General features: G+C 48.6%; 1 protein-coding gene and 1 long non-coding RNA gene across 3 annotated transcripts in view; one reads left to right on the top strand and one right to left on the bottom strand.

The window, feature by feature from the left end:
* PIK3R3 (phosphoinositide-3-kinase regulatory subunit 3) overlaps positions 1 to 18,412 on the top strand; it is a 78,419-nt gene that overhangs the window by 34,672 nt on the left and 25,335 nt on the right. Inside the window, exon 1 of one of the 2 annotated variants that reach the window (XM_053984709.1) lies at positions 10,648 to 11,338. The exons of the other annotated variant lie outside the window; for it this stretch is intronic. Coding sequence (XP_053840684.1) covers positions 11,233 to 11,338 — 106 coding nt within the window. The 5' untranslated portion in view covers positions 10,648 to 11,232. Of the gene's footprint in view, positions 1 to 10,647; positions 11,339 to 18,412 lie in introns of those variants that run through there. 2 annotated transcript variants of the gene reach the window in all.
* Positions 8,599 to 10,062, bottom strand: LOC128811255 (uncharacterized). Its single transcript, XR_008438276.1, has 2 exons — positions 9,489 to 10,062; positions 8,599 to 9,304 (listed from the first exon to the last, which is right to left on the bottom strand). It is a non-coding gene; the product is annotated as an uncharacterized LOC128811255 (long non-coding RNA).

Raw genomic sequence — 18,412 nt, 5'->3', positions numbered from 1 at the left:
GGCACTAAGTCACCCAAGGACAGACCACATCCCAGGGGCTAAGCCCTGCCACCCCTGACCCACCAGCCCGGGAACATTGCCCCAGAGCAGCTTTGCCAGCTCTGTGATGCCTTCTGCATTTGGCCCAACCTTTCCCAGCATGGGAAAGGATGCAAAGCAGACACAGGCAAGGGATTTTCCAGGGTGGAAGCCTGCTCCTGGTCTGGTTTTTCAGAAGCAGACTGCGAGCTTGTGAATCGGAGGTATTTGTCAAGTCGGTTCCTGCAGTGGAAATGATCAAATAATTGTTCATACACGTGTCTGGCCCAATGGCTCATGCTCACAGAGCAGAAACTGGCTGTCAGGCTGCAGGACTGTGGTTCCCTCATGATGCTGTGGCGTGTTTGTGAGAGGAAGATGCTGAGGCTGCAGGTGTCTTTCCAAGGCAGAGCTATGCCACGCTCCAGGCACGCTGCCAGCCCGCCGCTCGGCCGGATTCGTGCCACCTTTCTCTTGGAGAGTCTCAGGGAAGGCTTGCACTTCACAGCAGGCTTTTCCTGTTCCACTTGCCCAACAGAGTGCTTCCAGCATCTTCTCTACCTCTTGTCCTTTCCTTCCTCTTCTCACCAGTTTGCAGTTCCAACAGCATGTCCTTGGCTCTCCCCACTTTCCCGTGCTCAAGCAGGCATCCAGAACAAGCCTGCTGCTCCAAGAGTGAGGATGGAGGACATGCATTCCTATGGAAAGTCAGGCTCTCCCAGCAGCAGCCTCTTCCAGCCCCTGAAGTGACAGTGACCTGAACATTTCTATTCAGACCAGTTATTTTTTCAGGCATTTTTAACCTCCTCTTATGTATTTTTCTTTTTCCTTTGGGGTTGAAATTATTCTAGCTTTGTGCAAAAACCAACTCTGAAGTGCTTGGGGAGTGGAAACCTTCCATTATACTTTTGAAAAATAATATTAATCTTCCCTCTCCTTTTATGAAGAGTTCTCTCCCCAATGGCTCGGGACTGGAGGTAGGCATTTGATGTGGAAATAGCCCTTGCTGGAAGAGCCCTTTGATGTTTGATTTTCACACAGCCAACTCCTAACCAACCATGGGGGGCACAGGGTGCTTGCAGGGTTGGGCTCCAAAGGGTGCCCAGGAAGGACACAGAACAAAGGGGAGGTGCTGCCAGACCCTTGTCCTGCCTGCCTTGTTTCCCTGAGCAACAGGCAGGTGTTTCCAGGCTTCAAAGACAATAAAACTGGGGGGATTTCCATTCGTGAAAACTGCCCTTGGCCTGATTCAGCTCCAGGACCTAAGGCAGGTGCCCAGCCTGCCCTGAGCCAGAGTGATCCTCTGCCCAGGGCAAGAAAGACCTGGCATCTCCCATCAACCAAAAAGACCAGACAGGATTGCAAGAAGCAGGATTTGGCCTCAGCTGCATAAATGCAATTGCAAAGGGAAGAAGAGGACACAGTGTCTGATACCATCACCTGCTGGGATCCCCAAAATGCCTGTGCTGAAACACACCCTCTGCAGAGAGATGGGGCTGGGAGGCCATACCATGAGGATGAGGTGCCTGAGCTTGGTGTGTGTGGAGCTGGGGGCTGGAGCACCAGAGACCTGGGCAGCATCTGCAAGCAACAGCATCCCCACCCTTGCTGCAGGGACACAGGGGACAGTGGATTCCCACTTTGGGACTGAGACATTGTCATGAGGTGTCTGTGGTGGCAGGGAGCCGGGTCACACATTTGCTTCTTTCAGTCTGACACAGATCCCAGCTCCTTATTTAGTGGGTTTAGTATCCACCGACTTTGCCTCCTGTAGTGCAGCAGCAAGTTTTTCTCCCCTTCCCCTCCCTCTTCTACTGTTTTCACTCATTTAATTCCTCAAAGCACTTCTAAGAAGCCGTTCACCTGGGAGGTATCACCCAAAACAAAGCTCTATTGTGCACGCTTGGTCAAAGCAAGATAAGAGCTTCCCAGCGACAGAGGAGTAAAGGTGCTTCTTCAGGTGCTGGCAGCTCTCACAGAGGGCAGTGTTTGGGATGTGTCAACCCACCGGCCGGGATTTGCATAGGTACAATATCCCTCTTCACTTTCTGGCACCCTGGAAACTGTTGTATTAAACCTCAGTTCAGTGTTTTGGCCTGGTAACCAGCATCACATGATTTACTTTGTTTCTTCCCTTTTTCTGTTCAGAGACAATATGCATTTTATGCTTTGTCAGCAGAAGGCAGGGCAGAGCTCACCCTTCAGAGTGTCCCACTCCTGGGAGCTCTGGCAGCTGACAGCTGTGTCTACTCTGCACAAAGAGCTCATGTCCAGCACATTCAGAGCAGGAAACAAAAGGTTTTCCACTGAGTTCTCTACTAACCTATGTGCTGTGAGAGACTCTTGGCTGCCTTTTTACCCAAAAGCTTTGTCCTTAGTAAAATCTGAAGATGTTGCAAGTTTTATCTGATCCTTGAGGAACAGATGAACTTCTGGACATCTGGAAATCCTGGACACAAGCACCATGCCGGCAACAACTCAGCCCTAAGGCACATACTGAGCAAGACCAGCGATCCCAGGGACACAGCTGAACATGTGCCATGCAGTCCCTCTGTGCATGGGCTGTAAAGCTTGTGCTTTCCAAAATCTCTGGATTTGTTGCATGTTTTGAGGACATCTGTGCAGCATAGGCACTGGTGGGCTCAGGATTCCAGCAAATGGCCCAAAGATTTACCTGGTGTGCTGGGAAGCTGAACTTGATGCTTCAGAGGCTGATCTGCCAGATTGTGCCCACCATGCACTATGAGAGTGTAGTCAGGACTTAGTGAACCTGAGGAATTTTGGAGTTTGATGAATAAAGTCTTGTCTAGTGGCTCAAAGTAGTGGGCTGGTTTGCAGGCATAAGGGAGGTGTTTTCCTGCATGTTTCTAGAGGATATCTAGGATTCCACAAGGCAGGCATGGCAGCAGAGACACAGAGTGAGTTCTCAGTGCCCCTAAGTCCCACCTGTCCTCCAGGGAAATAATACTCTTCTCTTGGGAACCCAGAATTATTCAACCAAATTGTTTGGAAATCTTCAGCATGGAAAAACCTTTATGCAAATGACAGACAAAAAAAGGTCTTAATGAACTTGACCTGCAAGTTGCCTTTGCTCAAACTCTCCCTGCCCATCACCTTGGCTGGAAAAGGAAGGCATTGTATTCACATGCTGGATTTTAAATGCTCACCGTACACTGCGCTGTTTGTTTTATTTCTCCACTCAGTGTTCAGAGGTTCTTCTTCTTATGCTTATTTACTGTAAAGCAGAGAAAGCCAGGGAAAATGATCTCCAAAGCAAATAGAGCCATGTTTCCATTTGGGAAAACTTAGAGGGAAAGCGTGCGTAGCTAAGCAACAATGCATGATGGTAAATGGGTCATTTTCCAAGGCATGAATTGCATGTGGATAACTGCAAGGAAAACAACCCTGGCCAACACACTGCCGACACTTGAGTTCTTGGCCTAAGTGATTAATAAGAAATGAGAGGACTTTTCAATACCCCCGAGAGCTCCCTGGGTTGTTACGAGAGGTTTTCTCCTGCTTTCCATCTCCACCCAAAACCTGGGGTGGGAAGTCTCCATTCCTGCAGATGTGCAGAGCTCCAAGTATGGATGTGCTGCAGTGAGGTTCCCTGGACACAGAGAAATTGATAGGTCAGTTCCATCAAATCCCAGGGAAAGGGATGGGGGCAAAGGACTTGCATGGCAGGACTGGGGACTCAGCCATGAGAAACTTCCTTCTGTTTTGGGCCAGAGGGAAGCCAGCATTCCCTGGTGCATTCAGTTGCGACCTGCAACTGAAGGTTGATCTCAGCTTCCTCCAGCATTGCCCAAGGGTGTCTGTGTTGACTTTCCCTCCCTCCAAAACCAGAGGATCTCCACTGCAAGGAAAGGGGGGAGGCTCTTACATGTCATGGACCTATGAAGGTACTGCTACCAGGATAATACTGGAAGAGGGATGGTAAAATTAGTGTTTGGGACACCAGGAATGGAAGACTTTGCTGGAAGATAAATAGGTGATGCCACATTGGGTTGGGGGCATGTCCATGTCATGTAGCTGCTGCATCATGGGGGCCATGCTTTGCTTAGCCAAAGGTGAAGGGTTAAGAAACCCTTCAACTTTGCATCCTATGTTAGGGAAATGATTGCACTGGGGTTTTTTCATAATAATAACAAATCTACAGAGTTCAAGCTTTGCTTTGCGGAAGTGAAAATCCTCTGAGCTTTTCAGAATTCCTCTTACCAAGAATGGTGGCACCTTCACACCCATGCTGGCAATCCAGAAGGTCACCAAGTGGGATGTCAGCAGAGCAGGGCTGAGACCTCGCTTTTCCTAGAGGTGCTGTTGATTTCCTCTTCCTGCTGCTTGCATCACTGGCTGGGATCAAAACATACACTGCTATGGGTATTAAAAAGAGTTACTGCAGGAAGGTATTGGGATTATTTCTTTCCTCCATAAATAAAGTTCTACAGTACCTCTTAAAATCAGACCTGAGGAATTTACAGAGCGGTTATTGTACATTCCTTGGGGGGGGTGGGAATCTAAGCAAGTAGTTCCAGTGCATTAAAGCAATGAATAGAGGAAGTGAAAAATATTTTAAGTTCCTATACAGTGTTACATTTTAAAAGTGTCCTGGTTTAGTACATTAGAATCAGGGAAGGAGCTTTTCTCTCTCTCTTTTATCCCCCCTCTAATTTCTCTGAATTTGTTACAAGTCTCCTTCCATTTTGCTCACCATTTCCAAGCAACAAAATAGAGAGAGGCCTGGAACGATGACAGAGATGCGAAGTGCACAAAGGGACCAGAGTGTGGTCCGATAATTCTGTAATTGGAGCTGCTCGAGGCAATTTTTTTTTCAAGCCAGTGTAAATGGGGATCGCTGAAACCCTTAACAATCGGACTGTCAGGCTGCTTCTTTAATGGATTGCTCTGTTTAACCCTCTCTGTTTGTCACTGGCAAGATGACAAGAGAAATTAGTGTACTGGAAAATATAAGGTAACTGGCAGTTCCCCAGCCCGGTTCCACAGCCCCGCAGACCCCGGGGTGCTGCAGCGCTACAGCCCGGCTCACGGGCTGCTCTCCTCCCTGTGTGGAGCAGGAGGAGGAGGAGGAGGGGAGCTTACAACTTCCTGCCCTTCCTAGGGGTAGGGAGACCTGCAAAAATACCCAGTGGCTCCGGGACTGACCTAGTGAAGAGCATGTGGAGAGCAGCGGTGCCCCATGGCTGGCTGCACGCCAGGACTGGGGTGGGGAGAGCACCGAAATGTCCTCCCAAGCCGCAAACCTTTCATCAGCCGCTCTGTCGCCTGCTTTTACACCACGCATACCCTTTTTAAAGAGCTGCAGGTTAATGTCAGTTTTCTGGGAGCAGACACCATTAAAGATGCTTTCAGCGTGTGTGTGAGTGTGCGTGAGCACATGTGAGTGCATGCAAGGGTGCACCGCTTTGGAGATGCTCCGACACCTCCATTGTTTGCAGCCAGACCCTGAAACTTGGCAGCAACGATGCCCCGAGGCTAGAGATGTACCTTTCACTTTTCCCATGAAATTCCATTCTGGTTTGGCTGAGTTATAAAAAAAAAAAGTTTGAAAATCACCATTTCCCTTCTGCTGCCTGCATTCCTCAGGAAAACTTTGGCAGCCTGTCAAAACAATAACTGAACGTGAACTTTCTGAAGAGCTGGCCCGATGCTGTCTGCCAAAGCAATTCAGCACAGCTCAGTGCGGCGTGCCCTCTCCCTCACCCCCCCCCCCCCCCCGTGCCCACCCCCTCGACCATCCCCGGGCACCCTCCAGGTGCAGATGTGTCCACCCCAAACACCCAGAGCACAGGGTTGGCATCCACTGTCCAGCTGCAAAAGCCACACACACCTCCTCTCCCCTTGCAGGAGAGCAGCTTTCTGCTTCCATCCCAGACCGTTACTTCTGCAATTTTTTGGGCAGAAGCCTCTGGAGCAGTGAGGAAAGGCCAATCCAACCCTTGCTGAGGAATACTTTAGGTCCAGCTGCAACAACCTACATTGTAGACAGTTATTTAAAAGATCTTTTTCTTTATTTTTTTTAAAATGCTATTTCCTATGTTAAAAGAATGTTGTTTACAATGCAAAGCCAAGTGCTTTTAAGTTAGGAAATGCCTAATGTATGATTCCTCACAAGCTCAGCTCTGTGTGCATGCCTTGTGTTCCAACCTTTATGGACATGAGCCCTTATTTCAAACTCTTTCCTTACCCAGCGGACAGGGGAGGGAAAAGGGCACAAGCTGCTCTCACTGCCGTAAATAAGACACTTCCTAACACTGAAGTGTTTCATTTGAAAGTTTTTTGCAGACCACATATTATTCTTTAATACAGGTTTTTAATGCAATGTATAATTTTCAAACCAAAGCCCCCGACTTCGGCACACTTGCCAGAGTTTTTCTCACCACAGAAATGTGGCCGCATCTGGGGTGGAGTGAGGCAACTGTTTGCAGCCTGTTAGGACAGAAAATGACTATAAAGCAGAGAGAGGAAGCACAGTCCTTGTTAAAAACACCCATTGAATTTCACATGAAGGTTCTGAGGATGCAGGGAAGCAAACTGCTGCTGCTTCACCCCTGCAGGGATTAATACTCTTAATCTTGTGGCAAAAGCTTTGTGGTCTCTGTGGTACTTTTGGGGCTCAGACTGTACAACTGAAGGGGAAGATGGTGCTTGCACTGTCCCCGTGGTTCAGGAAGACAGGATGAACCTCTGCCATTCCCAACACCTCTTCTCCTGCCAGCAAGCCCCAGGGTTGGTTTGTGGTGTACTGAGCCACACTGAGACCCCAGCAGCAGCATCTGAGCCAAAGCAGACAAACCCTCACACCTTCCCTCATCTCCTCATCACCAGGTGAGAAATGGGCAGGAAGAATCTGTTAACTAAACCAAACTGCCATAACTAGTTGTTCTTGTGCTGTTCCCTGCAAGGCGTGGCTACCCCCGTGGGAAGCTGGCCACCAGTCACAGCACATTATCCAAAAATCCCAGGGTCTGTACAGCAAAAGGCCGGTAATTTCATGTAGCATCTACTGATGGCCAGGGAGTTGTCCTTGCTGATGTGAATGCAGTTCTACCTTCTCCAAGCTCCCCTCCAGCAGACCCTGAGCTTGTGCCAACAGTGCAGCTAATATCTGGATCTCAGGAGTAGTCAGGAGTCCCCAGCCTGCCCCAAAAGTCTCTCATCATTTTCATGCATTTGGCTGGCAGCAGTGTGGATCCAGCCCCCCTCCCTCTTCCAGCCCTCCAACTATAAAAGCCTGTTGTGGCCTACATTCAGCTGTCGGATATCACATTATCATGGCTCGGCAAAGAGGAAACCAAGCAGTTTGGCACAAATGGCTTTTCTGTGTTCAGTCTGTTCCAGTGCAGGTCTGTTCAGCTCCTCCTGAAGCACATGGAAGCGCTCAAAACTTCAATATTTAATCTTGCCTTGAAATGCAAATTGTCAGATCCAAGGAAAGGAAAGTGAGCAAATGCACAGCCGTCGACACGAGATGTCAGGATGTTGGGAAGGCAGCAGGCACTCAGCTCACTTCTTGTCTTTCAGCCGTAGTGTGGGGCACCAGGTCCCCTCCTCCAGCACTTTGACCTCTGCTCAGGCACTGCCAAATCACCATAATTTTGTTTCAGTGTTTGAATGTAGTTTTTTTTTGTCTTGGGGTGATGTACTGGGTTTGCATGGCCTGGTTTTGGCAGTGGGAGCACTCCCAGACTTTGAGCACCCCCAAGCCCTCGGTGTGCTCCCAGTTTTGTCTCTGCTCTCCAATGTTCAGACCTTATGCCTGTGGGAGAGGCACAGGCAGAGGGGGTTTAGCAGCGTGTGAGGCAGCAGATGTGCCTCCCTCTCCCCCCTGGGCACACAAATGCACACCATGCTCATCCCTGGTGCAAGGCAGGCAGTGTGGTAGGAAAGGGAGCACCCCCTATGTGTGTTTTGGAAGCCAAGAAATCTTGGGTAAATTATAAGCACAGTTTTGAGAAATAAAAACACATTAATATTCTGTTCTCTCAAGGCATTATCCTACTGTTTACCATTACACACAATCTTCTGCCTTAAATTGCATCTTTGATTAAAGCAGCAATGAGAGAAACCAGTGCTAATAACAAAATGTATTCTGCTTTAAATCACTAAAGTGAAAACATCAATAAGCTGTAACCATCAGTGCCGCCATGAAAATGAAGGCAACCACCATGGGAAACAGCAAGGAAGAAATCCACTTTGCCAGCATAAAAGCCAAGTAATTAGGTCTTATGTGGGTGGAACTTATAATGAGGTGCAGGAAGGGGGAAAATGAATTTCAACCTGAGTCTGCCACCTTCCCCCTCTCTGCCACAACTGCTAATCTAAGTTTGGGGGCTGCCATAGGGACCACAGCCCCAGTTTTCAGCTCTGCAGGGCCTGCACAGCAGCATCCACTTCTCCACCCCCACCCATGGCCAACCCTTGTGGGATGCCCCACACCTTGCCAGTGGACAGCTGATGTCTTGGGCACAAAGCACCAAGTTAAATTTCACTGCAGGAGCCAGCTGTGCTTCTAAGGAAGGCATTTCCCTTTGAAGAAACTGGAGCTGATACATGGTATCAGCTCAATAATTTAATTTAAGAATTAGAAAAAGGAATCATATCTGGTTATCGTGGATTAATCAGAGTTTGTGGATGGGTTTATAAAATTAATTTCTGTGCAGTGAGTGACTTGAATCAAAGCCCTGTGCTCTTCTGCAGCCATCCATCCCTCAAGGAGCTCTGTGCCTGGAGCAGCCTGCTCTAAATTGCTTGCTGTGGAAGTTGTGATACATCAGCAAACTTCAGATCTTCCCTCATACTCTTCCATAGGGCCCAGCCTTTTGGTTATTCAATGTCACAGTCACCCTAAGGTTCAGCCAAGTCAGAAGGGTGTTTTCAGGAGCTGCTACCTAATGCCAGAGCAGGACAAATTATTCGTCACTTGCTCTTCTACGCTTTGAAGTGCAAGTAAAGCAGACACCTTTGGTGTTGGATTTTCCAACATTCCCTGAGATTTCCACAGCAGATCAAGGTGTTGTTCATCCTTGTGCCTCTGACACTGGTTGGGAGTCTGGGGAAAGGACTCTTCCTTAATTTCTCAGCAGCAGCCTTTCTCTAAGGATGCTTCGCCGCGCCAAAACCGAGGCTGAGTGCCGAGCTGGCTGCACTTCTGCCTCCCGCCGGTGCCTGCGGGCTGCGGGCTGTGGCTGCCCATCGGGATGTGGCTGCCAGGCAGGCTGAGGTTCCATTTCGGGTGTGCTTGCAGCTCAGACTTATCCCAAACCTGGTGAGAGACAGACATCCAGTTTGGTGCCTTTTCCTGTGTTTTTTTGGTTTTGGTTTCCCCCCCCCCCCCCCCCCGCCGGTTATGTCACTAGAAAGCGCGTCGGGTTTTTCTCGAGGGTCACACCCGCTAGTTATGGTGCCCTCTGAGATGGGCAGGTTAGAACGTAGATTACGTGGCTCACACAGCAGGCGGCTGCCAGGGCCCTGCAGAGGAGGGAGGAGGGCCACTGTTTGTGGCCAGTGCAGCGGCTGAGGGGTCAGCCAGGACAGGCTCCCGCCGGGGATGTGGCCACCGGCTCTGCCTTCAGAGGGTCCCGTGTGCCCGGGTCTCCCACAGGCCTCACTCATCCCCACACGGCGGCCGGCCCGGGCCGGAGGGCGGCAGGTAGCCCCGGTGCTGCGGCGCACCGGCTCGGGGCGGGGGCAGCCCCGCCGGCGATGTGGGCAGGAGGAGTTTCCTCAGGGCCAGCGCTGGAGACGGCGGTGTCGGGGCGGTGTCGGGGCGGTGTCGGGGCGGTGTCGGGGCGCTGCCCGGCCGGGAAGCGGGGCCGGGAAGCGGGGCCGGGTCACCCCGCGCCCCCCGAACCCCGCTCTCGCCCCAGCGCTCGCCTTCCTTTGTCCCGCTTAGTAACCGGCGCTCGCGGCCAATCGCCATCGAGCCGGCCGGCCCCGCCGCGCGCTGATTGGCTGAGCCGCCCGCAGGACTCTGCCAATCCCGGCGCTCGCTGCTCCCTCAGACAAAGGCAGCAGCTCTGGCAACTGCGCTCCGCTCCCCCCGCCCCCCGCGCGTGCTCCGCGGCAGCGGCCCCTTGGCGGCCGGCCAGCCGAGGGACCTACCACCGCCACTGCGCGCCTCAGCACGGGGGGGGCACTGCGAAAAGGCGTCGAGAAAAGTGGCGAAAGCGAGCCGGATAAAAGTTAGAAAAGGGGGGAAGCAGACTTTTATTTCTAAGAAGCTTTCTGTGTGGGTCTGCCTCGCCAGCGTAAAGAGGGACATTTTCCCTTTATGGCTTTTTTTGTTTGCCTACCCCTCTCTCCTCCTCGTGGAAGCGCCCGCTCTCACACACCCCCGTTCACCTCCAAGGGGTTAAAGAGCCGGCGCGAAGCCCCGCCCCCTGGCGCCTGGGGGGCGTGGCCCGGTCCCCGGCAAGAGGCGGGTGGCGGCGGCCGGGCCCCTCAGAGCCGCTTAAAATGTCACCGAGCGCGGCCGCCCCGAGCCCGGCCCCGCCGCCCGCCGCCGCCGCCGCCCGCCGCCCCGCGCCGCCAGCAGGGCACGGCGGGCCCCGCCGCGGGCCGCCCGCCCGCCGCTGAGCCCCGCGCACCCAGCCCCGCCGGCGCGCACCGCACCGCGGGCACAGCGCCGCCCGCCCCGCTCGGGCTCCGCGCCCGCCCGCCCGTATTGTTGCCCGCCGCCGCTGCCTCCTTTCTCGTCCTCCGCCGGCGGATAGAATTCATCCAGAGACTGAAATCGCCCCTTTTTATCCGCTGCTTCCCACCTTCGCCCGGCTTTCCTGTGGGGGGCTTGTTTGGCTTGTGGTTTAAAAATACCCCGAAAACGGCGATTTTTAGAAAGAATTCAGGAAAGTGGCTTTTCTGTGGAAAGGTGTCTTTTCAAACAAAAAGAAGCACTCTCTATATATATTTTTATATATATTACTACCTACCTTTAGTTCCTGTAGGGCAGCTGCTGAGGGGACTTGCGTGGAGGCATTTTTTTAAGTTTAATTTTGCGATTTTTAATTTTTTTTTTTTTCTAGAAGTGTTATTTTACAGCGAGGTGAATTCTTCTCGGCTTTTTTTTTTTTTTTTTCCTTTCTTTTTATCCCCCCCCCCCTTTTTTTTTTTTTTTTTTTTCCCTTCACCTCTCGATTAAAAGCCGAGCTATCCAACCTCTTATTCTAACCCTGCCGGGACTTGGCTGTCGCGATGTACAACACGTTGTGGGATATGGACCGCGATGACACGGACTGGAGGGAAGTGATGATGCCCTATTCCACTGAGCTGATATTTTACATTGAAATGGACCCTCCAGGTAGGGAGCCGAAGCCTGCGAGCTGGCCCCGCACCCCTGGCAGCGGGTCGGGGACTGCCGTCCATCCCTGCCCTCCCTCCTCCTGCAGACTTTTCCCTTTTAAAATAAAAGGAGAGGGGGAGGGGGGGGTGTGAAAATTAATATCTGTAGTTAAACTTTGTGTAAACTTCCCAGGGACTTGAGCTCGCTGTCTCCTGGGCAAAACTATTTTAATACTGGTTTTTTTTTTTTTTTGTGAGGGAGGTGGGAGGAGAAGAGCAATTGATGGTGCCTTTTGGGAGATGGAAGGAGGCAGGAGGAGGAGAGCTGCTCGCAGCCCCTCTCCCGTGTCTCCTTTTTTGAAAACCTTTATTGAAAAACGTATATTTCGGCTGTATTCACTCCTAGAGGAGCGCTTTTATTATCCTCTTCACCTGTGTGCCTTTATGTGCCTGTAACGCTTTGATGGTGGTGATTTACCCACCTCCATTCAGTTCCAGTTTAATCGCTTTTACAGTCTCCAAGACCCTTTTCTCCCCAGCCCTCTTCCAGCAGTGACAGATGAGGTGTGTGTTGTCGCTGGGTTTTGGTGATGGGGGGATAATACTTGGGAGCGGGCTGGAATCCATCCCTGGAGGCACAGTTACTTTGATAACACTTAATAACCTTGTTCAAAAGGATTTGATTCACTTCTTCTTCCCTCCCCCCTCCATGGATTGCTAGTGCTGAAAATGGGGAAATGTATTCTCCCTTGCTTGCCTGAAGTTTTTAGATGGGGCAGAAAGTTTCTTTTGTGTCTGAAGAGGGAGGGAAGGCTTGTGAGGAGGAGGCGTTGAGTCTTTGGTAAATGAATTACAGTAAGCATAAATGGGTACTGGTGAAACTGTATCTATACCTGTAAGAGTCAAACAGGCTGAAGCAGTAAGGTGTTTGAAGGGCCTTTATCTTCTCAGGTCTCTGATCTGTACAGCCAGAAGGTACAGTAAAATATGCACCAAAAGTCTTAGCCTGCAGAGAAATTGATAGCAAATAAGTAATTCCAAGTGCTCTCTTTTATGGGGCACGTACTTTCAGAATGTTCTTTTCAACCTGTGCCTGAATCATGGTGTCTATCTGCAAGTGTGGTTTATTCTCTTTGTTTCAGCACAGTGAGCTGTATTCTTCTCTTTGGAGGTATGTGGTACTTTAATTAAAACAGGAGGAGGTGATCATCCTGAGATTTTTGGATCTCAAGGACCTGTACTTGCTTCTTTTGGTAATTCTGGCACTTTAAAAATTGGACAGATCTCTCATACACACAGCACTGGCCACTACTCATTAAATTCTTGCATAGCTGACACTGCTTATTTTTAGATGTTACTCCTGACAGCCTAAAGTTCAATCAAATCACTTTGCTTTTGTGAATTTTAAAGGCTATCTTTCTTGTAAATGCTTTTGATTTTTAACTGTTCACGAGGTAAGTATTTGTGTGTGCTTGTATCAAATGAACAAAACCCCAAGTCCCACTGTAGGTGACTTAAAGCAGTTAGTCTGGGGCTTTTATTTAAAAAAAAAAAAAAAAAAAAAAAAAAAAAAAAAAAGCCCCTTGAATGGGTTAGTACAAGGAGGCTGCTAAAAGGGGCTGGAAAAATGAACTGGTTAGAAAACAACTTTCCAGTGTTTCTCCAAGAATTTGGCCATGCAAAATTCTTACAAAGCCTTTCAAAGTTTACATTAAGAAGAGTTCTTCTATCATTAATAATGCCAATGCTTCCATCACTGGAGCCCTCTTGTCAGGGATCAAGGATCTGCACAGTCCAAACACCAGTTAGCCAAAGGACTTCGTGTTACAGGCTGATCCCTGAAGTGTTCAGTAACTTTATCTTTCATATTTTTAAACTAGACGAGCCGGAGCTGGAAATGATGCATGGGATAATCCCCATGTGTATGTCCTGATTTTGTGGAACTATAACTTTTAGAGGGAGAGAGAGTGTGGCAGAGGTGGGTCTGCTTTCTCCCTGTCCAGAGGCAGGGTCGGAAAGCGTTTTCTGGCCTGGGATGATAGGTCATCCCTAAGGGGAGTGTGAAGGAATTTATTTGTGAAAGGCTTAAACACTCGGCGTGCCTTGGGATAAAGTCACTGCCTTTGCACCCGGTAACAACCACAGCTCCATTTGGCCCGCTTCCAACAAAAATTTGTGAAGGTTTTTGGTGCGGTGGCCGGAGGTCCTGGGGGGCTGCGTGGTGGCAGCGCTGCCCCGGGAGCGGCTGTGTGGAGCCCCCAGAGGGGGTGGTGTGCTGCACTCCCGGTGTGCGGTACCCCCAGAGCAGCGGTGTGCGGTACCCCCGGGAGCGGCGGTGTGCGGTACCCCCAGAGCAGTGGTGTGCGGTACCCCCAGAGCAGCGGTGTGCGGTACCCCCGGGAGCGGCGGTGTGCGGTACCCCCAGAGCAGCGGTGTGCGGTACCCCCAGAGCAGCGGTGTGCGGTACCCCCGGGAGCGGCGGTGTGCGGTACCCCCAGAGCAGCGGTGTGCGGTACCCCCGGGAGCAGCGGTGTGCGGTACCCCCGGGAGCGGCGGTGTGCGGTACCCCCAGAGCGGCGGTGTGCGGTACCCCCAGAGCGGCGGTGTGCGGTACCCCCGGGAGCAGCGGTGTGCGGTACCCCCAGAGCGGCGGTGTGCGGTACCCCCAGAGCAGCGGTGTGCGGTACCCCCGGGAGCAGCGGTGTGCGGTACCCCCGGGAGCGGCGGTGTGCAGCCCCCAGAGCAGCGGTGTGCAGCCCCGCTGCCGAGGCAGCCGGAGCGCTCCTTTGTTCCCACAACTTGAGCCGAGACATCCCCGGTTGGGTTTTGTGCCGCAGCACCGGGCACTGGCGGATCCCGGGAGCCAAGTGTCTGGGCTCACGCATGACTGCCCCTGATTACATTTTACTGCGTCTAAACTTGAGGCAGAAGACAAAAGCAAGGTGAACATAATGTGCAGTGTCACCCGTAACCTCTGAGCCGAGGGTGGGGATACTGCTTCTCGTTAAGGGCCGGTAGACCTTTAATTTATCTTGGCAGGCCGTCTTAATACCCACCTTAGCCTTGCCCAATAATAATGCAGAAATAAAATCTGGTGATGGCAGGCAGCCTGCAGCACAGCCGGAGCTTCTGTCAGGCCTCAGTGCACCTGCAGCAGCTTATCAGTGTGCTTGTGTTTGCTGTTCGGGGCTGTAGGTGTAAATGGATGTTCAGAGCAGGTCCTGGAGCCTCTCTGCTACAAGGTTTGCTCTAAAGTTCAGAAATAAAAGTAATAATGCCTCTTTCTCACTTGAGGTTTTTCTCAACTTGAGCAGAGGCAGTCAGGTAACAAGGAACTGCAAGCTTTCTGCTAGGCTTTAATCCATCCTAAACATAGGAGTGGGACAGTTTTCCCAGAGTGGTGGAACTAGGGATGCAGCTCTGCCAGCCTCACAAAGCATAATTTGGAGCAGTACAACTAACACAGGAACCACAGTGGTGACAACCAAGAAGGTGACTCCTGTTACCTCATGCCTTTTCCTCCTGCTTACATTTTATTTTGCATTTATACATGCATCACTGGCATAAGGGAGGATCTCTTTATGGCAAATAATAGTACATTTCAGTATCTAAAGACACAACTGGGGCCATCACTTGCATACAGCTAATATAACAGCTTCTCACCTTTCTAATGATGGATTAAGTTAAAGTATTGTGGCTGTAGCAGCATCATGTGCTGGCTCTGGCATTAGGAAACTGTCAGGGGTTCACTCATATGTTTGTTGTTGCTGTGGGTCTTGCTATGTGAAAAGAGAAGAAAATAGATTCTGGGTTGAATTTAGTTTATTTGACAACAGCAGTTGAGGTCTGCAAAACATTGTTACTGCCAGAAGTTTTTGAACAGAGGATTTCAAATTGACTGCAAAAGTTACCACAGTATCTAAAGTTCAACTACCTATGTATTGCCTCACTTCTACTTAGAAGGGCTAAGTAATGTCTTTCCCTCTGTAGATCTGGGATGCATTATTAGTTGTGTTGGTGATAAAATGTGTAATCACTGAATACATTTTGTCACAGTTGGATGAAAATCAGTAAGAATGGTCTGCTGGGATTTCTGATACAGATGTCAGCAAAGATATTGGGCTCAACTACAAATTAGAGGTTAGTTTCCTTTGTGTGGGTTATGAAGAAAACCACAAGTTTAAGGCAGGCTTCCTAGTGCAGAATGGGCTCTGTCTGTGAACAGATAGTACAATAACTCTTTGACCTAAAGCTATATGGAAGCTACCTGTTTGAACCCTGAAATATGACCAGCTACATCTATAACTTGATCCAGCTGTCTTTTTCAAGAACAGTACTTTGTCTTGCCTCATATGCTGTAACAATGCTGTTGCTACAAAATCTTTCAATATTTAAGCAGGGGGAGTAATAATTTGTGGGCTATTTAGTTTAGTCTGCTTTGTAGAAGCAGCACTGCCATTGTATGAGTAAGATAAGTATTCCAAGTATTCAAGGGAAAGACTGTATTTATTCATTATAGTTTCTATTCTCATATATAATTTGACAACCCTTATTTTAGGGGAGGAATACTGTAATTGTAATTTGGAAAACACAGGGTTCTGAGCTCAAGGGCAGTGTTTACTGGGATACCAGGTGTGCTGTATCATTATCAGTGTTACAGGGGAAACTGAATGTGGCTTCTCAAATTGGGTTTGTGGTACAGAGTAGCCAGATGTAGGTGAACACTTCCTGTCTATGCCTGACTAGTTTTCCAGTGGGGGAGAACAGATGCAAATTTGAATAGCTTTGTCAGTGTTGTCCTTCAGCTTATCTGACTCCAGAAGCTTATCAAAGAAAAGTTCTGGTTTTGCACATCTTAAAAAAAAAAAAATAGTCCTACTAGTGCATGTATTCAAAACAACAGCATTGTAGCTTCAACTGTCTTTTTTTGGAAATTTAAGTCTTGCTGGAAATTGTATTTTAAAAAAGTAGATGTTTGGGATTAAGAGTTTCCCTGTTACAGAAGGGAAGTTTGTGCAGGCTGATTTGGGGTAGAGCAGGAATAAATAAGGCTCATTCACTGTGTTCTGCATATCTGGGAAAATTGTTTGAATTGGAGTCTCAGCTTCTATGAGAGCAGTGGTGTGAAATGCTTGTATTCTGTTCTTGTTTATCCTAGAGTTCTCTACTGGCCTTTTTATTTAATGACTTCTGTAACCATTCTTTTATTTCTGATTGCATTTTTAGGCTTGCTTTTGCATTCCTTGCATTTCATTTTCTTTTTGATGGCTCTAACTGTTAAAGAATATCACTCATCAGCTTTCAATTAAATACATGACCACAAAAAATAGCATCATTAATAGAAAGTGAAATGCTGTTTTGCTTGAGATGAGAGAGCCTGTCTTAAAAGGCTGACATTTGTGTTTATTACTAGGTTTTCAGTTTATGTAGAAATAGTTGGGAAGGCAGAACTCGCTAAAAGGAGTTTTTCAGCTCTGTGTTCTTAAAGCTATGGGTTTATGCAAACTAAAACACGAGGGAACATTCTGAGAGGAAACAAAGCTCTTCAACATGTGTTTTTGCAGCAAATGTTATTTCTGCTATTGTTGTTCCAAGCAGTTTTGTGTATTGCATGATTCCTGTACCTGACAGGAGTTAATCACGGTATTCCTTCTGTCTCACATGCTTAAAAGGAGAAGATTCTTCCTGGACTTTCTGTGGGACTATTGCTTTCCCAAGCAGCAGAGCTGACTTCTGTCTTTGCCATTGCCTGCATGATTATCTTATTCCAGACTGAAGCTGTTTGTGCTTATCTTTGCTCTACAGCTTGGGAAAACAGAGGCATAGCTGGCCATACACATCTGCACCCAGGACTGAACACAGTTGGATGCCTTACATCACCTCATGTTGGTTGTTTAGTGAGTCACTTTTTGGGCAGAGAGCTAGAAAAGAATAAAGAATAGTTTTATCAGCATGCCCTGTGTGTTTTAAAGCTTAGGCTTTATTATTGTCAGAAAGACTGTTAACTGTGTTGAAACAGGTTGCTGTAAAACTTCAGTCCCATTAAAGCAATAGGTGTGTTCTAGATGGATTTTTTTGGAAAACTCATTTTTGTAAAGTAGGTTGCTGAGTAATGCTTAAGGAACAATCTCTGCTCATGTACTAAGTGCCCCTGTGGAAATGAGTCAGATTGTCTTTTTTTCTTCTGCTTTTTATCACATTTCTTCTGACAGGTTAAAGTCTGCACAATAGCTAAGTAAGCAAGAATTCGCTTCTCCACATAATACAAACTACAGCAATGAGCTGGTGCTGGGTCCCCAAACAGTGTGAGGGGATGTAACTTCTTTAGAAGATATTTTCATTGTCCTTCATGTTTGCTGTGTCCTCCACTCAACGGACAAAGATTCTGCAATGTTCCAGTGAATATATTCCAGTATCTTAAGTTTTTCTAGTTCTGAAGAAAAGTGTCAATATACAGGGAGCTTTACAAGGATTCATACAGTACAAAAAAAAAAAAAAAAAAAAAAAAAAAAAAAGCAGGAAAAGTGCAGGTGGTGCCTCTTGTAGCCCTTTCCAAAAAGGACTCCAGCTGCCCTGCTGAACACCAACCAGCTGCCTGGTGAATCCTGATGCCGAAGCACAATGAGCTCTGAAGCTTTCCTCTGGCTGAACAGGATCCAGCATCTTCACTGGCTTTGAGTGCAGCAGCACACTCAAGATGGATGCCTTCCATCCAGAGCACTTTAGAAAAGGAGATGAAATACTTTCAGTCTGTGACTGCTTCCAGCATTCACCCAGAGTCTACTAGTTTTTGTGATTTTAGTGGTAGTTCATAGGAATGTTACTTCTAAAAGCAGATATTCCTGAACGTGACAAATAGTTACATAGAAATGGCTCAAAAACATCACATTTCTCTGCACAAAAGTTGGTGGATTTGGAAGAATTGTAAAAATGCCAATCTACTCTTTAATATTGCTTGTTCCTTTGCTACAGAATAACTTGACTTTTGATTCAGTGTCACTTTGTGACTTGTACTTCAGATCAGTTTTCACCTTCCAAACATAATCCTTTCCTTTTTTTTTTTCCTTTTCCTTTCCTAACTCTCTGTTGGTTT

The sequence above is a fragment of the Vidua macroura genome, chromosome 9 (assembly GCF_024509145.1).
Source record: "Vidua macroura isolate BioBank_ID:100142 chromosome 9, ASM2450914v1, whole genome shotgun sequence".
Classification (NCBI taxonomy): Eukaryota; Metazoa; Chordata; class Aves; order Passeriformes; family Viduidae; genus Vidua; species Vidua macroura.
This window is presented reverse-complemented; position numbering and strand designations above follow the sequence as displayed.